The sequence below is a fragment of the Pelobates fuscus genome, chromosome 12 (genome assembly GCF_036172605.1).
Source record: "Pelobates fuscus isolate aPelFus1 chromosome 12, aPelFus1.pri, whole genome shotgun sequence".
In the NCBI taxonomy this organism is placed as follows: Eukaryota; Metazoa; Chordata; class Amphibia; order Anura; family Pelobatidae; genus Pelobates; species Pelobates fuscus.
Genome location: NC_086328.1, coordinates 104,896,961 through 104,918,979, shown reverse-complemented (window position 1 = coordinate 104,918,979; position 22,019 = coordinate 104,896,961). Strand labels below are relative to the sequence as shown.

At 47.2% G+C, this 22,019-nt stretch overlaps 1 protein-coding gene across 3 annotated transcripts in view; it reads left to right on the top strand.

The window, feature by feature from the left end:
- Positions 1–6,519: 6,519 nt before the first annotated feature.
- Positions 6,520–22,019, top strand: part of SCUBE2 (signal peptide, CUB domain and EGF like domain containing 2) — a 105,997-nt gene continuing 90,497 nt past the window's right edge. For all 3 annotated transcript variants that reach the window (XM_063438857.1, XM_063438856.1, XM_063438855.1), the window contains exon 1: positions 6,520–6,711. In XM_063438857.1, the coding sequence (XP_063294927.1) occupies positions 6,624–6,711 (88 nt within the window). In that variant the 5' untranslated portion in view covers positions 6,520–6,623. The remainder of the gene's footprint in view (positions 6,712–22,019) is intronic.

The window sequence follows — 22,019 nt, the reverse complement described above, 5'->3', positions numbered from 1 at the left end:
CCCCTGCAGCCACGGATTCTGGGTAATAACCCGCCTTACCCCTTATTCACACAGTATACAGAGCTCCCCTGCAGCCAGGGATTCTGGGTAATAACCCGCCTTACCCCATAATAACACAGTATACAGAGCTCCCCCTGCAGCCAGGGATTCTGGGTAATAACCCGCCTTACCCCATAATCACACCATATACAGAGCGCCCCCTGCAGCCAGGGATTCTGGGTAATAACCCGCATTACCCAATAATCACACAGTATACAGAGCGCCCCCTGCACCCAAGGCTTTTGGATAATAACCTGCCTTACCCCATAATCACACAGTATACAGAGCTCCCCCTGCAGCCAGGGATTCTGGGTAATAACCCGCCTTACCCCATAATCACACCGTATACAGAGCGCCCCCTGCAGCCAGGGATTCTGGGTAATAACCCGCATTACCCAATAATCACACAGTATACAGAGCGCCCCCTGCACCCAAGGCTTTTGGATAATAACCTGCCTTACCCCATAATCACACAGTATACAGAGCTCCCCCTGCAGCCAGGGATTCTGGGTAATAACCCGCCTTACCCCATAATCACACCGTATACAGAGCGCCCCCTGCAGCCAGGGATTCTGGGTAATAACCCGCATTACCCAATAATCACACCGTATACAGAGCTCCCCCTGCACCCAAGGCTTTTGGATAATAACCTGCCTTACCCCATAATCACACAGTATACAGAGCTCCCCCTGCACCCAGGGCTTTTGGGTAATAACCCGCCTTACCCCATAATCACACAGCATACAGAGCTCCCCCTGCAGCCAGGGATTTTGGGTAATAACCCGCCTTACCCCAGAAGAACACACTATACAGAGCGCCCCCTGCAGCCAGGGATTCTGGGTAATAACCCTCCTTACCCCATAATCACGCAGTATATAGAGCACCCCCTGCAGCCAGGGATTTTGGGTAATAACCCGCCTTACCCCAGAAGAACACACTATACAGAGCGCTCCCTGCAGCCAGGGATTCTGGGTAATAACCCGCCTTACCCCATAATCACGCAGTATATAGAGCACCCCCTGCAGCCAGGGATTGCAGGTTAATGTTACAGACAGGTTATTATTTATATTTTAGTATTTTCCAGTGAGTAACTTGTTCTTATATATTAAGAGATGACTTGTGGCCTCAACTAACATGAGCACCTTGTATCTCTGAGCAGCGGAATATATTTGTCAGCGAGTAATTGCATGAAGGCCCAGTGAAAATAAGGTTTGTGGCCGGTTATTTTGGGTAATTCCCCAGACACCCGCCGGCCTCTAGACAATAAACAGCTGTTTTGGGGGAGTCGTCATTCTCTCCGTCAACCTTTACACCAGCCTGGGAAAATGACTGGACCACGTCCTCCGATTGCCAATTACAGGGATAAACTGTTCCATGCTTCCCGAATCACAGGCTTATTTATACACTTGTTTAGGGGTTTTTTCTCGCTCTCTTTTTTTTTTTTTTTTTTGTATAGTAAAAAAAAAAAAAAAGTGTTTTGTTAAATTTGAGTAATAAACTCACAATACTGGATTTCTGTATTGCATGTTACACATTTTATAAGTAGAAATAATAAGTCCTGCTTCTATAACAAAAGGTGTATTTACTAAATAATGAACTGAGTTTATTTAGAGAATAATTGTCTAGTTAGAACAAAAATCTAGGTTACAGTTATTTATGCTGGGTTGGTTTTTATGATGAAAGGGACACTCTAAATTTGCACACACTTTACGTGCACTATGCAGATTAGGTTACAGTTACTTACACTGGGTGGGTCTATATTATTAAAGGGACACTCCAGGCTCCTACACATGTTAAATGTACTGTGTAAGTTAGGTTAGTTAGTTATACTTTGTGGGGTTTTTTTTTTATATTAAAGGGACACTCCAGGCCCCCCATACATTAGGTGCACTGTGTAGGTTAGGTTACAGTTAGTTTTACTGGGTGGGTTTATATTATTAAAGGGACACTCCAGGCTCCAACACATGGTAAGTGCACTGTGTAGGTTAGCTGACAGTTAGTTATAATGAGTGGGTTTATATTACTAAAGGGACAATCCAGGCTCCCACACCTTAGGTGTGATGTGTAGGTTAAGTTACAGTTAGTTATACTGGGTGGGTTTATATTATTAAAGGGACACTCCAAGCCCTCACACACTAGATTAATTGTGATCACATTGCTTAAGTTTTGTTACAGTTAGTTATTCCCCTCCCCATCTTCAGTGTTTTGCTTAAAAAGTACTACGGTACACAGTTAACTTTTTGGGTGAGTTTTAGCTAAATTGCCAACTTTTTACCTGTATATCTGTATGGGCGGATAGAATGTGCCTACGCCAACCAACAGATGCTTTAACCAGAAAATGGGAATCTGCACACTTCATATGACCACAAGGTAAAAATCTGGGCAGGAGCTGGCTTACCCCTCCCTCTAAGACAATCCAAAACACAATAGGTCCAGACACCCTTGCCCAAAATTTGGGGGAACATCTTACTCATTCTTCTCTCGTTTAGACCTGATCGCCAAAGAATGGCACTGGTAATACAGGTGCATGCTTGATTAAGAAATAAAAACTGAGTATGTTAGCTGATAAAATGTCATACACATACGAATACATTATATATTTTGGTCGATATGATATATATTAAACAGAAATTCATTTTACCATGAGAACCATTTTCTGCTAGGATACTGGAGTAAAATGAGTTAAAAAGACAATAACCTTAAGAGGGTCCAGGCTATAGTAGAAAAGGGCGATTTATGGCTGCTATTAACAAGGACAAAGGGATTACGAAGATTTTTACAAAAGTATATAAAACACTTAGAAAAACGAGACTGTATGGCTCCCCTTCCAGACACGAACAAAGGAGCCCCTCACTCATCCCACTTTTTGCATGGGAATTACACCAGATATAATGAGGCATTATATACCAATAATGTCGTTAACCCCTTCTTGGCTGGAGGTATAAACCCTGCCCAAGAACATACCAAGGGCAATCCTCACAAATTACCTGGGAGAGTTTTACCAAAACGTCAAGGGTAGTGTAAGCCAAAGTACGATCAATAGCGACATAATGTGTGACCGCACTAATTTTAATTAACTAATTTTGTTGTATATGTTCACACATAAAAATATTCACACAAAATGTTATATATTTTTTTCTTACCGCTTGTTAGAGATATAATTCTGCATTAAATTAGTTGCAATAATAAGAAATTGATTATTTTTTAAAAAAATATGTAAAACCAGCTCGGAATGTTATGTAGCTTTGGAAATCCGCACTCTTTACACACTACGCCCCGTGTTAGAAATCTGTTACACTTTGAGTCTTGTTTAAAAGCTTGATGTCCGTTCCATTCTTGTTGGAGACGTCCATGACACAGCTCACTTTGCGATTTGGACATTATATCATAGCAAAATTCTTCCAAACTATTACTGGAGAATGAAGGTATGTATCATTATACAACCAGTGACTAGGGGTTATTCATTCGATTGTTATTTATCGTTGTCTCTATAGTGCCAACATATTCTATAGCGCTGTACAAGAGTTAAAACGATCAGTGGAATCAGTATTTCAATTTTTAAAAATTTGTTTAGATGGAGAAGGCTCTAAAACAAGACAAATCAATTATTTCTAACAAAAACATGTTTGGCTTAGCCTTAGAGGAAGAGTAGGAAATGAGGGCTCTGCCAAAATGCGCTTACAATCTAAACATATGTGTTGGAAACTGCAAGATTTAGGCCACAATAGTGACCCTGGGAAAAATTCTCATTATCAGGCGGTTTATGAACAATTTTACTTTGAATTTTATAATAAATTCTGATTTCACCAGAATTCTCCTCTTAGTAAATAAACCTTTTATTCATAACAAAAGCATGTACGAAAGAAGAAAAAAACGCCATGAGATTTTTCTTGTTTAAGAACGGATTCCTAGAATATGTGCTTGTGTTGCACAAAATTCTGAAAAGTTGGGAACTGGTGTAATATATTTAAACAATATAGGAAAGTCCCGCAGTAGATTTAATTTATTTTCACACGTAACATGTTACTTACTCTGCAAACAGCACAAACATTGTTGAACCATATCAATAAACAGAGGTATATTGATTCATATCAAAATATTACAGAAATACACAGGGAATTATTTTATGATTTGCAAATCTATAGTTTAACCATATTGCAAATTAGACCTAAATGACATTATGCTAAAGTACAGTCATTAACCCCTTAAGGACACATGACATGTCTGACATGTCATGATTCCCTTTTATTCCAGAAGTTTGATCCTTAAGGGGTTAAAGCAGCTCTGTCACCAAAAATAAAACTTCATCTAATCTGTCTAGTTACGTAGCTCCCTGTGTCTAAAACCATATTTGTTTATCTCCTGAATGTTCTAGTGGTCATTATAACACATAAAGAAATGTGAGGACTACTTCCTGTTTAGCAGAGTGTCAAAACCTGACAACGGGCGGAGCTAAAAGCACGGTTCTGTTCCAGTTACCAATCAGATTTACCCACACTCCATCAGTAAAATCAACCCCACAGAGGGGAAACTGCAGGCATTATGGCAGAGAACAAAATGGCTGCTCTCAGGAATTGAGATCACAAGGGAGAAAGGATAGTAAATGTAAATAAAAGGGAAGTGGAAGGATGGCAAAGTGTACTCAGCAAGATACAAAAGTGATAAGGAAAGCAAAATGGAAAGAAAATAAGGGAAAGGCACCTTAATAGATAGAGAGCATGAATGAGGACATATGATGTAAATGGAGGCTGGCTGCAGAGGTGAGGGTGAGTGGAAGCTTACTGCAGAGGTGAGGGTGAGTGAATGCTGGCTGCAGATGTGGAGGAGAGTGGAGGCTGGCTGCAGAGGTGGTGGTGAGTAGAGGCTGGCTGCAGAGGTGGTGGTGAGTAGAGGCTGGCTGCAGAGGTGGTGGTGAGTAGAGGCTGGCTGCAGAGGTGGTGGTGAGCAGAGGTGGTGAGTGGAGGCTGGCTGCAGAGGTGGAGGAGAGTGGAGGCTGGCTGCAGAGGTGGAGGAGAGTGGAGGCTGGCTGCAGAGGTGGTGGTGAGGGTGAGTGGAGGCTAGCTGCAGAGGTGGTGGTGAGGGTGAGTGGAGGCTGGCTGCAGAGGTGGTGGTGAGGGTGAGTGGAGGCTAGCTGCGGAGGTGGTGGTGAGGGTGAGTGGAGGCTGGCTGCAGAGGTGGTGGTGAGGGTGAGTGGGGGCTGGCTGCAGAGGTGGTGGTGAGGTTGAGTGGAGGCTGGCTGCAGAGGTGGAGGTGAGTGAGAACTGGCTGCAGAGGTGAAGGTGAGTGAAGGCTATCTTTGGCTGTAGGTGAAGGTGAGTGCACAGGTGAAAGGTAATAGAGACTGGCTGCAGAGACAAAGGTGAGTAAAGGCTGGCTAAGTCGAGGCTAGCTGCAGATATAAGGGTGACTGTATGGATGATGGTGAGTGGAGGCTAGTTGTGGCGGCTGAAGTGAGGGCTGTCTATGGCTGTTGAGTGAGGGCTGAGTGTGTCCCAGAGAATTATGGTTGAGTGAGGGCTGAGTGGTTCCCAGAGTTAAGGTTGAGTGTGTCCCGAGGAGTGAGGGCTGAGTGGGTCCTAGGGAGTTATGGTTGAGTGAGGGCTGAGTGGGTCCCAGGAAGTTTTGGTTGAGTGGTTCTCAGAGTTAAGGTTGAGTGTGTCCTAGGGAGTTAAGGCTGAGTGAGGGCTGAGTGGGTCCCAGGGAGTTAAGGCTGAGTGAGGGCTGAGTGGGTCCCAGGGAGTTAAGCTTGAGTGAGGGCTGAGTGGGTCCCAGCGAGTTATGGTTGAGTGAGGGCTGAGTGGGTCCCAGGGAGTTAAGGCTGAGTGAAGGCTGAGTGGGTCCCAGGGAGTTAAGCTTGAGTGAGGGCTGAGTGGGTCCCACGGAGTTATGGTTGAGTGAGGGCTGAGTGGCGGAGGAGGGGGGAGTTTGATCCTGTTAATGAGGTGGGGGGGAGCCAGCCTGGGGGGAAGTGGGGGAGGGACTGGACAAAACCCGACAGATTGAGGAGAGAATAGAGCGAGTGACAGCCAGGCTGGGTTGCTCCAAGGGGCCGGACACGGATAGCCAGGCTGGACTGCTAGCTGGGGGCCGGACACGGACAGCCAGGGAGGAGTAACGCAGGGTTAGAGCAGAGACTGGGTATCAGAGTTAGTACGGAGAGCAATGGTTTTTAGAGAGCAGTACTAACAGGCTGGCTGGGGGTCTCTAGAGGGGGAGCTGGGGTTAGTCTGATCCGGAGTGTAAGTTGAGGAAGGTAGGGGGTCTTTATAGGATAATTAGGGGTCAGTGCTGTACGTAGAGCCGGGAAGGAATGTGAGAGGTCTCTGGAGGGAGAGAGCTTGGGGGTCTCTGGAGGGAGAGAGCTTGGGGGTCTCTGGAGGGAGAGAGCTTGGGGGTCTCTGGAGGGAGAGAGCTTGGGGGTCTCTGGAGGGAGAGAGCTTGGGGGTCTCTGGGGATAGAGTGAGGGGGTCTCTGGGGGAAGTTGAAGGGTTTCTAGTGAAGGGTTGAATTGCAGATATTTGGGTTTCACAGAGGGAGGGATTTTGGGGTACACAGGTGGAGTGACCCCTCTCTCCCCTGTCACTATGGTGTCTATAGAGGACATCTCTTGGCTATTTCTGCTGATTCTTCCACTTTGCACGTCTACCCAACCCGCTTCCAGGACACAGAGTGGTGAGTACACAAGGGTTATGGGGGGTATCACTGAGAGATCTGTACCAAGAGAGTAATGGGGGTATCACTGTGAGATCTGTACCCAGAGGGTTTTAGGGGGTACCACTGTGATATATTTGCCGACATGGTATCGGGGTACCACTGTGATATATTTGCCGACAGGGTATGGGGGTATCACTGTGAGATCTTTACTGGCAGGTTATATGGTTATCACTGTGAGATCTGTACCCAGGTTTTTTTTTTTTTTTTTTTAGGGGTATCACTGTGAGATCTCTACCTTGGGGGGGTATCACTGTGAGATCTCTACCTTGGGGGGGTATCACTGTGAGATCTCTACCTTGGGGGGGTATCACTGTGAGATCTCTACCTTGGGGGGGTATCACTGTGAGATCTCTACCTTGGGGGGGTATCACTGTGAGATCTCTACCTTGGGGGGGGGGGTATCACTGTGAGATCTCTACCTTGGGGGGGTATCACTGTGAGATCTCTACCTTGGGGGGGTATCACTGTGAGATCTCTACCTTGGGGGGGTATCACTGTGAGATCTCTACCTTGGGGGGGTATCACTGTGAGATCTCTACCTTGGGGGGGTATCACTGTGAGATCTCTACCTTGGGGGGGGGTATCACTGTGAGATCTCTACCTTGGGGGGGGGTATCACTGTGAGATCTCTACCTTGGGGGGGGTATCACTGTGAGATCTCTACCTTGGGGGGGGTATCACTGTGAGATCTCTACCTTGGGGGGGTATCACTGTGAGATCTCTACCTTGGGGGGGGTATCACTGTGAGATCTCTACCTTGGGGGGGGGGGGGGTATCACTGTGAGATCTCTACCTTGGGGGGGGGTATCACTGTGAGATATCTTCCTTGGGGGGGGGGTATCACTGTGAGATCTCTACCTTGGGGGGGGGGGGTATCACTGTGAGATCTCTACCTTGGGGGGGGGTATCACTGTGAGATCTCTACCTTGGGGGGGGGGGTATCACTGTGAGATCTCTACCTTGGGGGGGGGGGGGTATCACTGTGAGATCTCTACCTTGGGGGGGGGGGTATCACTGTGAGATCTCTACCTTGGGGGGTATCACTGTGAGATCTCTACCTTGGGGGGTATCACTGTGAGATCTCTACCTTGGGGGGTATCACTGTGAGATCTCTACCTTGGGGGGGGGGGGTATCACTGTCAGATCTCTACATTGGGGGGTATCACTGTGAGATCTCTACCTTGGGGGGGGGGGTATCACTGTGAGATCTCTACCTGGGGGGGGGTATCACTGTGAGATCTCTACCTGGGGGGGGGTATCACTGTGAGATCTCTACCTTGGGGGGGTATCACTGTGAGATCTCTACCTTGGGGGGGTATCACTGTGAGATCTCTACCTTGGGGGGGTATCACTGTGAGATCTCTACCTTGGGGGGGTATCACTGTGAGATCTCTACCTTGGGGGGGTATCACTGTGAGATCTCTACCTTGGGGGGGTATCACTGTGAGATCTCTACCTTGGGGGGGTATCACTGTGAGATCTCTACCTTGGGGGGGGTATCACTGTGAGATCTCTACCTTGGGGGGGGGTATCACTGTGAGATCTCTACCTTGGGGGGGGTATCACTGTGAGATCTCTACCTTGGGGGGGGGGTATCACTGTGAGATCTCTACCTTGGGGGGGGGGGTATCACTGTGAGATCTCTACCTTGGGGGGGGGTATCACTGTGAGATCTCTACCTTGGGGGGGGGGTATCACTGTGAGATCTCTACCTTGGGGGGGGGTATCACTGTGAGATCTCTACCTTGGGGGGGGGGGGGTATCACTGTGAGATCTCTACCTTGGGGGGGGTATCACTGTGAGATCTCTACCTTGAGGGGTATCACTGTGAGATCTCTACCTTGGGGGGTATCACTGTGAGATCTCTACCTTGGGGGGGGGGGGTATCACTGTGAGATCTCTACATTGGGGGGTATCACTGTGAGATCTCTACCTTGGGGGGGGGGTATCACTGTGAGATCTCTACCTGGGGGGGGGGTATCACTGTGAGATCTCTACCTGGGGGGGGGGTATCACTGTGAGATCTCTACCTTGGGGGGGGTATCACTGTGAGATCTCTACCTGGGGGGGGGGTATCACTGTGAGATCTCTACCTGGGGGGGGGGTATCACTGTGAGATCTCTACCTTGGGGGGGGGTATCACTGTGAGATCTCTACCTTGGGGGGGGGTATCACTGTGAGATCTCTACCTTGGGGGGGGTATCACTGTGAGATCTCTACCTTGGGGGGGGTATCACTGTGAGATCTCTACCTTGGGGGGGTATCACTGTGAGATCTCTACCTTGGGGGGGTATCACTGTGAGATCTCTACCTTGGGGGGGTATCACTGTGAGATCTCTACCTTGGGGGGGTATCACTGTGAGATCTCTACCTTGGGGGGGTATCAATGTGAGATCTCTACCTGGGGGGGTATCACTGTGAGATCTCTACCTTGGGGGGGGGTATCACTGTGAGATCTCTACCTTGGGGGGGGGTATCACTGTGAGATCTCTACCTTGGGGGGGGTATCACTGTGAGATCTCTACCTGGGGGGGGTATCACTGTGAGATCTCTACCTTGGGGGGGTATCACTGTGAGATCTCTACCTTGGGGGGGGGGTATCACTGTGAGATCTCTACCTTGGGGGGGGGGGTATCACTGTGAGATCTCTACCTTGGGGGGGGGGTATCACTGTGAGATCTCTACCTTGGGGGGGGGGGTATCACTGTGAGATCTCTACCTTGGGGGGGGGGGTATCACTGTGAGATCTCTACCTTGGGGGGGGGGGTATCACTGTGAGATCTCTACCTTGGGGGGTATCACTGTGAGATCTCTACCTTGGGGGGTATCACTGTGAGATCTCTACCTTGGGGGGGTATCACTGTGAGATCTCTACCTTGGGGGGGTATCACTGTGAGATCTCTACCTTGGGGGGGTATCACTGTGAGATCTCTACCTTGGGGGGGTATCACTGTGAGATCTCTACCTTGGGGGGGTATCACTGTGAGATCTCTACCTTGGGGGGGTATCACTGTGAGATCTCTACCTTGGGGGGGTGTATCACTGTGTGATTTGTACCCAGGAGGGAGTATCACTGTGAGATCTCTACCTTGGGGGGGGTGTATCGCTGTGAGATCTCTACCTTGGGGGGGTGGTATCACTGTGAGATCTCTACATTGGGGGGGGGGTATCACTGTGAGATCTCTACCTTGGGGGGGGGTGTATCGCTGTGAGATCTCTACCTTGGGGGGTATCACTGTGAGATCTCTACCTTGGGGGGGGTATCACTGTGAGATCTCTACCTTGGGGGGGTATCACTGTGAGATCTCTACCTTGGGGGGGTATCACTGTGAGATCTCTACCTTGGGGGGGGGGTATCACTGTGAGATCTCTACCTTGGGGGGGGTATCACTGTGAGATCTCTACCTTGGGGGGGGGTATCACTGTCAGATCTCTACATTGGGGGGTATCACTGTGAGATCTCTACCTTGGGGGGGGTATCACTGTGAGATCTCTACCTTGGGGGGGGGGTATCACTGTGAGATCTCTACCTTGGGGGGGGTATCACTGTGAGATCTCTACCTGGGGGGGGGTATCACTGTGAGATCTCTACCTTGGGGGGGGTATCACTGTGAGATCTCTACCTTGGGGGGGTATCACTGTGAGATCTCTACCTTGGGGGGGTATCACTGTGAGATCTCTACCTTTGGGGGGGTATCACTGTGAGATCTCTACCTTGGGGGGGTATCACTGTGAGATCTCTACCTTGGGGGGGTATCACTGTGAGATCTCTACCTTGGGGGGGTATCACTGTGAGATCTCTACCTTGGGGGGGTGTATCACTGTGAGATCTCTACCTTGGGGGGGGGTATCACTGTGAGATCTCTACCTTGGGGGGGTGTATCACTGTGAGATCTCTACCTTGGGGGGGTGTATCACTGTGAGATCTCTACCTTGGGGGGGTATCACTGTGAGATCTCTACCTTGGGGGGGTATCACTGTGAGATCTCTACCTTGGGGGGGGTGTATCACTGTGAGATCTCTACCTTGGGGGGGGGGGGGGGAGGTGTATCACTGTGTGATTTGTACCCAGGAGGGAGTATCACTGTGTGATTTGTACCCAGGAGGGAGTATCACTGTGTGATTTGTACCCAGGAGGGAGTATCACTGTGTGATTTGTACCCAGGAGGGAGTATCACTGTGTGATTTGTACCCAGGAGGGAGTATCACTGTGTGATTTGTACCCAGGAGGGAGTATCACTGTGTGATTTGTACCCAGGAGGGAGTATCACTGTGTGATTTGTACCCAGGAGGGAGTATCACTGTGAGATCTCTACCTTGGGGGGGGGGGGGGGGGTGTATCGCTGTGAGATCTCTACCTTGGGGGGGGGGGGGGTGTATCGCTGTGAGATCTCTACCTTGGGGGGGGGGTGTATCACTGTGAGATCCCAATTTTGGGGGGGGGGTTGTATCACTGTGAGATCTCTACCTTGGGGGGGTGTATCACTGTGAGATCTCTACCTTGGGGGGGGGGGGTGTATCACTGTGAGATCTCTACCTTGGGGGGGTGTATCACTGTGTGATTTGTACCCAGGAGGGAGTATCACTGTGAGATCTCTACTTTGGGGGGGTGTATCACTGTGAGATCTCTACCTTGGGGGGGTGTATCACTGTGAGATCTCTACCTTGGGGGGGGTGTATCACTGTGTGATTTGTACCCAGGAGGGAGTATCACTGTGAGGTCTTTACCAACATGGTATGGGGGGTATCACTGTGAGTTCAGTACCCTGGTGTTTTTACGAGGTATCACTGTGAGATCTGTACCCTGGAGGTATGGGCATATCTGTCCCATGGAGGTATCACTGTGAGATCTGTCCCCTGGAGTTGTGAGGGTTATCCCTGTTAGATCTGTACCCTGGGGTTTATAGGGAGTATCACTGTGAGATCTTTACCGACAAGGTATGGGGGTATCACTAAGATATCTATAGGTGGAGGATCACTGATGTATCTGTACCCTGGGGGGGGTATCACTGTGTGAGATCTGTACCTGGGGTTATTATGTGGGACATCACTGAGATCTGCATCCAGGATTATGGGGGGTATCCATGTGAGATCTTTACCGTGGGGTGGGGGGGGGGGGGGTATATTTATTGCCATGCTGACTATCCCCCATGTTGGCAGTATGTGGCCTGTTTGTAGAGTTCAGCTGTCCATGGTCTACTTGTAAAGATGTGCGTTTTCAGCTGATCTATGTAAATGTTTTATTTTGGGTGATAGGTGTCTCTTTCCATACATCCTAATGCCAGTGGAACTGTAAATACTGGGATCATAGTGTGGGATTTTAGAATAAAATGCTGTTAGCTGGGATTATGCTTATTGAAAGCAATGTTTAAAAATTGACAATGAGTATATGGGGCTTCATAGTAGCAGACTGCGTTATTGGATGCTCTATCTCTAACTAAATCATAGTATCAGGAGAAGTTACTTAATCCCTCCAAGGTAACATTGCACCTGTCACTGGTCCTTTTAAAGGGACACTGTAGTCACCAGAACAACCACAGCTTATTGTTTTTGTTGTGGTGAGTAGAATCATTCCCTTCAGGCTTTTTGCAGTAAGGGTCTTTTCAGAGAAAATGCAGTGTTTACATTACAGTCAAGGGATACCTCCACTGACCACTCCTCAGATGGTTACTAGAGGTGCTTCCTGGGGCAGTGCTGCATTGAGACAATGAACCTTCCTAGTATATACATTGATTCAATGCATCTCGATGAGGAGCTGATTTGCCAGGGCTGTGTTTGGCTTTTGCTGGCTCTGCCCCTGATCAGCGTCCTTGACAAGCTCAGCCAATCCAATGGTTCCATATGGGAAAGCATTGTGATTTTGCTTTGATAACCACTTCTGATGATGTCAGCCAAGGAGGCCGATCAGAGGCAGAGCCAGCACCAGCATACTGTAATAACGGTAAGATTTTACAATATTTAGGGGGGCTAGATGGTGTTTTTAACACTAAAGGGTTAGGAATAATTTTTTTTTTTTTTTTTTTGTCAATCAATTTTTATTGAGGAATAAGAAATTATTACAGGCATATACATTATACATTTCGTAAGGCAGGCAACGTGTCTAAAGGCGATTTCGATACACATATCAAATCGTTTTTGTGTGTCATAGCACTGTTTAGGTCTCTGAAGTATGTATTTTCATTCTGCTAAGTGGTGCGTTAGGTAGTGAGTATGATCCGCACCTGAAAGGGTCGCCCGGGTCAGGTCGGGTGTCCGATAAATGTTCCCGTAGGGAGTGAGATCCTTTTATGTGAAAATGAGGTTGTGAGCCTCTAAGGTTGTTGAGGCTCATGTGCCCCCTAAGTGTTGGGTTGTCAGGGTGTCCGTTTTAATGATAGTGTTTGTGACTGTGTGTGTCCGTCTATCCGTCTGTAGCTGCACTCTGCTCCCCCGCGTTCTGTAATGATGCTGGGGCTGGAATGACGTCATATTCCGGCTCCTGGCATTATTAGACAGCGCGAGGGAGCAGAGAGCAGCTGCAAACAGAGTACAGCTCCCTCCCGCGGGCGGCCGCTCACACTGCTCCCGCGGGCGGCCGCTCACACTGCTCCCGCGGGCGTCAGCCTCCAATATTCCCCATGACGGCCACCGTCAAAGCTCGCTCCTACACTAACTAGAGAGCTGGCAAATTCCAGACGCCAGGGCGACGTTTCTATTCGCCGTGGCAATCTGGCGCCTGGGATTTGTTGAGCCCTGCCCTATTGCACTTAGTGCTGCAATGTAAAACATTGAAGCTTTAGGGAAACTGCAATGTTTACATTGCGGCACTAAGACCGCAGCTAGAGGCGCTTCCGGAATGTTTCTAGACTTTTGGTCCGCTAACTGATGCTGGACGTCCTCAGGTGCTGCGATCAGTAAGTCAAATAAAGCGTTTTTAACCCTTTATTCACCACGAGAAGGGTGGGAAGGAGCGATGTAGGGGGCTGTAAGCAGCTTTGTATTCCTGGCACTACAGTATCCACTTAAACTTGAAACTCACTTTACTTTATCAGGTCTATTCACTGTGAGAATTTAATCTCGCACATTATTAGAATCACTTAGATCAAGCTTTTACATTTCCATTCCTGGGTGCCACAGTTTAACTCCTGATAATATTTATTGAAGTAATTGAAATTGTAATGTCGACATCCCTTCGCAGTGACTGCCTGGCACTCCCATGTAATAATAATATAATAATAATAATATACTGGTATGCTGTAGGTGGGGGATTCCCTAATTACTTTCATTTTAGCAGATACTTTGACTCCTCGACTTAATGAATATATTTAATTCTTACTGCAGTGAATTGTGCATTCTGCAGGGAAGCGCTTTTCCAATACCCTATATATTTTTGTTCTGATGCAGTGCAGGGGCAACGCTGGGGTTAAACCCATGGGATTTTGGACACTGAAGATGTGAAGTTTCTTCTGTTTGCAAACATAGCTTCGTCTTGACTTCCTGGTTACGGTACAAAATATCAGCGACAGTCCGCCTTTGGCATCGGTGGGGTTAAATCAGGGACGATTGGCCCCACTACAGCAGAAATGTAAAATAAACAAGTTTCTGATAGACGGATTGCAGATGGTTTGGTAAATAGAACACCGAGTAATACGCTCTGTGCGAAAGAAACTTCTAAATTCCCAGACTAAACTATTGCATCATTACTGAAAATAATTGATCAGTTGTGCAGATTAGTGTTTTGCCTAAAATATTTGAGATTTTCTGTGTACCTGTTACTGTTTATATGTATATGTATCTCTGAAATTAAGTCTATGCTGCGGCAAAGCATTAAAGGGGGTTCTTGAAGCACCATAACGCTTTTATTAAAGCAGTATTTGCTAGTTTTTGCTATTTCCCTATTAGCGATATCAATTACATCTGTGTTTGGATGGAGTTCATCAGCCAATGAATTTCCTCCAAATTTTCACAAAATTAATATTTTTAAAGTGGAAGAGGAACTTCCGCGTTAGCAATTTATGAAGAAGGGCCTGTCCATGGCCCGAGGGACCCAGGTAAGTGTCAAACCATGTAAAAACTTTCACTCTTTACGTGATGTTTACGTAGTGTTACCTTTCTAAAATCAAGATTGTTTTTTTTGAATAATAACGGAGTGTAACTATAATTTTAATTTTAGTAACGACAGGAGGTGAACATTTGTATAACTCTCTTTACTGAAACTCCCAGCAGCACGCATCATAGTAAACCAACCAATCAAAAAACACTTCAACGTTATATAAAAGGCCCTCTCACATTAATCACTTCCTCTTTCTTTGCTGCTCCTGCACAGGTCAAAGTATTTTGTCCTTGTGACTGATTACTGTATTTTCCTTTATTTATTTAATTACTATTCTGGGTTTATTATTCTAGTGGTATCTCTTGTTCTTCCTGTTGCTTGTCTGCCTCACTACTGCCTGTATTTACTGTCACCATTGGTTATATTTTTCGCCCTGCCTAGAGTCTGCTCCCTCTCTCCCCCCTCTGCTGGAGCCAGGGACTGCCCTGACTCCCTTGCTCTTGTGCGGATTGTGGCCGTCGTTGTGATCGCACTGTCTCATCTTGCCAGGTTCTTTCCTCCTTGTGGGCTCTCTGAGGGGGTTGTGTGGGCGGTGGGGGCGCTCAGTGCGATTTATATTATAGAATTGTCAAACCATGTGAAAACGTTCACTCTTAATGTAACGTTTACATAGTATTACATTTCTAAACTCAAGATTAATTATTTTATAATTGTCCTGGCTGTCCTGTATCTCTCTCTGACTTATCCTATTGGGGAGGTTTATGTTGGAAAATATGAACCAATAGCTATTGAGAAACCATAACTACTTTTTGTTTGTCTTGCTCCACAATAGCAAAGTATAATGGCTGATACGGCGTCCTGCAGTCAGAGGTTTTTGGGGTATCTTGGAGAAAACCGCAGGATTATTCCACTCTTTTCCTTGACAACTGCTCCAATTTAAAAAAAAAAAAAAAACACAAAAAAAACGTTGCCCATAAAACCAGTTCTGCTCACTGGAAGATCTCAAAATGGCTGAGGGTGATGTGTCTTAAAAGATTCAGAAAGAAGCCTGTGAAGTGAAAGTGAATTTTAATTATTTTCTTCAACATGGCACACACGGAACAGAACAATAAACCTTTTTTTTACCAGCTCTGGTTTTTCCGTGGTTATTCACTAATTATTACTAACTGAACAGGGAATGGCATATTTTATTGTAAAACCGTAACAGAGTAGGAAACCTAGCTTAAAGGAACACTATAGTCACCTAAATTACTTTAGCTAAATAAAGCAGTTTTAGTGTATAGATCATTCCCCTGCAATTTCACTGCTCAATTCACTGTCATTTAGGAGTTAAATCACTTTGTTTCTGATTATGCAGCCCTAGCCATACCTTCCCTGGCTATGATTGACAGAGCCTGCATGAAAAAAAAAACTGGTTTCACTTTCAAACAGATGTAATTTACCTTAAATAATTGTATCTCAATCTCTAAATTGAACTTTAATCACATACAGGAGGCTCTTGCAGGGTCTAGCAAGCTATTAACATAGCAGGGGATAAGAAAATCTTAATTAGAACAGAACTTGCAAAAAAGCCTAAATAGGGCTCTCTTAACAGGAAGTGTTTATGGAAGGCTGTGCAAGTCACATGCAGGGAGGTGTGACTAGGGTTCATAAACAAAGGGATTTAACTCCTAAATGGCAGAGGATTGAGCAGTGAGACTGCAGGGGCATGTTCTATACACCAAAACTGCTTCATTAAGCTAAAGTTGTTCAGGTGACTATAGTGTCCCTTTAACTTGAGAATGTGCATCCCCTCATCATTTCCCAACAAAATCCAGTTTAGTGAATTGGCTGTATTGTTTGGACCCCTAACTCCCAAGAAAAGTATTGAAGTCTTGATATCTAAAACTGGCTGCATTAAATTTTGCAATAATATTGTCCGCAGGACATATTGTAGATCTTCGTGGATCTTGCCAAGCTCTGCTCTCTTTTTCCCAGAGGCATATCGATGTGAAAAAATTAAAATAATTTCCCTCCTCATTCATCCCCATTTCACAATCCAACTTTCATATTCTTATTTTGAGTTTCCACTAGAAAGTTTGGGAGATTGCCAGTCTTAACCCGTCCGTGCCGGCTGACCAAGAATAGCCATAAGGCGCGCTTGAACTGCGTTATTGGTGCCCAGACGCAATCTTTCCCAGCGTTTGGTTGACGGAAAAGAACAGTCTTATTGTGCATGTGAAACCAACCAGGATAAGCGTTTTTTACTCTTGCACCATTCATTGAGATCATCTTTGCAGTATGCTCTAAAAGGGGCAAGTGTATTCTTTAATGTAAATTTTTAGACTTCGATCAGTGGAATATTTTAAAATCTGCATAAAACACTTGACTCATTAACATGGAAACCAATACAATTCTAACCACAATGATTTATATAGTGGTAACCTGTTCCATGGCGCTGTACAATGGATAACCAAAACATTTATCCAATTGGAACAAAACTGATTTAGCACACGGGATGAAGAGTAAGTGACCGTTCTACTCAAAGGAGCCTACAATCTAAAGGAAGTGAGAAAAACTGGTAAAATTTCCAGGTATTCAAAGAAAATATTGGTGACTAGCTGCACTAACATAAAGACCTGGGGCCCTAAAATGATAAAGATTATTTAAAAAATAATAATAATTCTCTCCCAGTAGTGAGTCCTTTCACCGCTGCTCTGCTCCACCCTGGGAGGCTGTCGGTGACCACAATCTCCCTTCACCAACATTTTATTTATTTATATAACTTCACTTCCATGTGCCAATTGCAGGTCTCCAGCTGGAATTGGTTCATGCGCAGTAATTGTAACAAATGCAGTGATTCCCCAACAGAATACTTTTCATAGACTACTACATCCCTAGTAAAGCTCCCACTACAGCTGGCTGTCCGCTTAATGGCTAGGGGAGGGTGTACCATAACCTGTAAATGCAAGTGATAAATGAAGTCCCATCATGGCTGTAATTTGAGGTCGGAGTTAGGTCGGTGGAATATAATTCTGTGTTTATAGTTCAGAGCTTGATGCTGTATTTGCCGAAAATCTCATTAAGATCTAAAGTCATTTTGTGTCCAGTGATTCAGTATTACTTTATCTCCACAATCTGTTAAAAACTGACCCCCTCATTTTTTTTTTTTTTTTTACCCACATTTGGGGTTTTTCAGTGAACTAGGAATTCTGAAGAATTGACAAGGAAACTGCAAATCCTATTTATAAAAAAAAAAAAAGCCAAATTCTGCAGCCGTGGTATTTTTCACCTTTGGCCTAAAGTTTGCAATTTCCCTTTTTGATTCTCCAAAATTTCTGATTTAGTAAATAACCCTGCAAATGTCTCATTTTTAATTAGCTTGTTGTAAAGTTTGTCTTATTTCCCCTAAAATCTGTTATTTTATTAATGACACGGAGGCTCCTATTATGCTATCTCTTTCTTACTTTATTCCTCAGCAGCAAAGAAAAATATATACTGAAAGAGAAAAATATGTAGAATATGAAATATATAACCGATACAACCATATCTGCCTAGTAACAGGGCAGCCAATCAGTCTCTAGGAACAGTCCATAAATCTCCATCCTTGTACTTCCACTTCCTCTTTCTTTGCTGCTGTCCTCAGACCAGCTAAGTATTATTTTCTCTCTTGCATTTTTGTGATTGATTTTATTTGCTAGGGTTATACACCCTGTCTTTTTTGATGATTGCTTATTGTTGGTATTATTCTGTTTCATTTTCTGTATGTTTGCGTTGGTATTATTATCTGATTTTTATTGGTAATTCTGCTATTCGCCTCCCCTGCATTTTTCCGCTGCTTCCCCTGTCTGTGTTACTCTTTTATTCACCCAGACAGGGTTCGCGGCTAACAGGGGAGATTTGCACCGGAGCTTTGGCTCTCTGGTTTCCCTTCCCTTTCCCCTCGCGGCCGCGTGTGCGGCCGCGTTTATCTGCCGACCCGACCGTTATCTCCTTGCACCCGCTGGTGCGAGGGAGTTCCCGGCCGCGTGTATTTCACGCTCTCCTCGGCCATTGGCGGGGGAGGAGCTTGGGAGCGGCCGCGGCGCGCTCTGCACGGCGGCCATTTTCGGCATCGACACTCACGTGGCTGGGTCGGTTCAACGGGTCGGCTCCCTATACCTCTCTTATTACTGTATTTACTGTGCAGGTATTTTTCTTAGTGGGTTACTCAACCCCTTTACCATTTAGGTTATTTGTTCTCCCTAATTCCTGTTCAGTTTAGATATTTAACTTCGTTTACTGCCCTGTACCTGTTATAAATATTTAAAGGTACAGTACTTGGATTTTATAATTTAATCTGCTTATCATGCAGGCTAGAGATGAGGGTTCTGGTAGCCCCAGTTACCCCATTTTGGACCCCTCTCAGACTCCTAATGCAGGGGACTTAGGCCTTACTCCCTCCCAGGAGTTCCAGGCCCTTATTGATTCTACTATGCAGAGGGCTCTGGCTTCGGCCATGGGGACCGTGTCCTCGTCCCTCTCCCACACTATCCAACAGGCGTTAACACTGCCTTTGACCCCTGTCATGTTGCCTGCTCCCATGCCTGCAGTTCAGACTCAGGCGGGTCGCAAGGCTCAAACTAAGGTTAAACATGTCTCTCCAGATGTGACGCAGGTGTTACCTGCCCTGACTGACGTGCCCATGGCCGTCCAAGATGGCGCGTTTCCGCGCAAGAGAGCCGCTGGCCGGGCAAAATCGGCCAGAAAATGGAAACGGGCGCGTGCCCGTGATGATGGATCGGATACCGATCAGACTGGAGAGTCGGATTCGGACCCCCCTGATTACGCCTCCTATGAGGAGGGGGGCTCCGGCGATGAGGCGGAGTTTGACGCTTCGGCACTTCCTCCGGGTGAGGGGCAGGACATCTGTGATCCTCAGGGTTACCCCCTGTTCGATCCCGATGATCTCCGCCATCCTCGCTCGGCGGAATGGGACCCGCCCGCGCACATTGCCAGTTATCTGGCACTTCGTATGCGTACCCCTCTCTCCAAAGAAGGGCGCAATAAATTGAGGGCCGAGTGCCCGAGGCCTTCCGTGCCTGATGCGGCGTGCAAGACGCCAGAGGTTGACCCTCAGATCTCCCAATTCCTGGCTAAAACAGGCTGGAAACCCAGGAAGAGGCTAGAGTTTTCACTGCATAACTGCCAGGACAAGATCCTGGACACCCTGGGCCCCGCTGCCAAGCTCTATGAGCTTTTGGAGGCAGCTAAAGCTGGGACAAAACCCATCGACCTCGATGAGGCGATTGGGTGGGTCCAGAGGTTGATTTGCCTCCTTGGCAACGCAAATACGGCCATGTCGGCCGAACGCCGCAAGGCGATCTTGCTCAAGATTGAGCCAAAGTTAGTGAACCTCGCTGTGAAGGAGCCGGGTGCCTCGGCCAAAGGTATGCTCTTTGGGGAGTGCTTTGTCAAGGATTTGGGCTCCTTTGTGCGTACCTTCACCGCTCTTGATAAAGCGCAGTCTAATCTAAAGCGGGTCTTTGGCCCTAAGGTTTTCCATGGGGCCGGGAGGTATAGGAGCCGTCCGCCCGGCCGTGGAGCTCGAGGTCCCTCGCGGACCCACAGAGGTTCCTTCTCCGCCCCCCGAACCTACCAGGAGTATAAGCCAACACCCCTCTTCCCCTCACGTGGGAGACCTTGGCAAAGTCGAGGAGGTCGTGGACAACCCTCATACAGACGCCCTTACGGTGAGTACCCCAAAACGTATGTCTTGCAGAACGAGTGTGGGGGGCAGGTTAGCACTATTTCTGGAAATGTGGGGTATGATCACCACGGATGTATGGGTTCTGGAGACGGTCAGGGGTTTCCGTCTGGATCTGTTATCCCCCCCTGTCCAGACTTTTATCCCACAGGAAATGAGACTGCCGGACGATCAGTCCGAGCTAATTACCGCGGAGATCGCGGAGTTGTCGGCCAAACAGGCCATTCAAGAAATCCCTTACGACCACCCAGGATTTCTGAGCAATTTGTTTCTTGTCGCCAAGAAAGGCGGAGGTGTCCGCCCGGTGATAAACCTCAAACACCTGAATTTTTTCCTCCGTTACCATCACTTCAAGATGGAGGGTGCACACTGTCTCCGGGACCTGCTACGTCGAGGGGATTGGATGGTCAAATTGGACCTCAAAGATGCCTACTTGACTATACCCATGGCAAAAGAGCACTGGGACTTATTGCACTTTACGTGGCAAGGTCGTCGATGGCGGTTTACCTGTCTGCCGTTCGGTCTATCTTCGGCTCCATGGTGTTTCACGAAGGTGATGAAGCCTGTGGTGGCTTTCCTCAGGGCCCGAGGGGTCCGCATGATTATTTACCTGGACGACATATTGATTATGTCCTCGTCCCCCGACCAACTTCTCAGACACCTGGGATGGACGGTAAATCTCCTGGAAGGCCTGGGCTTCCTCGTGAATTGGGAAAAATCCATTGTGGAACCAGTACAGAAGATAGAATTCCTGGGCTTCGAGGTCGATTCAATCACACAGTTTCTGTTCCTACCGGAAAGCAAACTTCGGTCGATGAAGAAGGAGATACGGCGTGCACCTCTTGGCCTCTTCAATTCAAGCGATTTTCCCAGGCCCATTACATTACCGGGCCCTACAACGTTTGAAAGGTTCCCATCTTCGGGCCGGGGGCTCGTACGAGAGCGTATTGACCCTGGACGACGACTCCAGAGACGAGCTACGATGGTGGTTGGACCACATGGAGGCATGGAACGGCCGGGCCATCTTCGGCTCCGCGCCGGACATGGTTATAGAGTCGGACGCGAGCCTACACGGTTGGGGCGCTCGCTGTGGCAGTATCTCCACCGGTGGAAGATGGTCCGAGGTCGAGTCGACCTTACACATAAATTGCCTGGAACTTCTGGCGGGTTCGTTCGCCATTCGGAGTCTATCTCCGACTCAGGGGAATTGCTGCGTACTACTGCGCATGGACAATGTGTCCGCAGTCAGGTACATAAACCACCTGGGGGGTACGAAATCGAAACAGTTGGCGAACCTGGCAAGGGACTTCTGGCAGTTTTGCCTCCACAACGCTATATCGGTTACGGCCGAACATATTCCGGGACTGGACAACGAATGGGCGGATTGGAATTCGCGTTACCTGAAAGATTCAGGAGACTGGCATTTACTATCCTCAACCTTCCAAAGGATGGACGGACTATGGGGTCCTCTACACCTGGACTTGTTCGCGTCCAGACTGAACTCCCAAC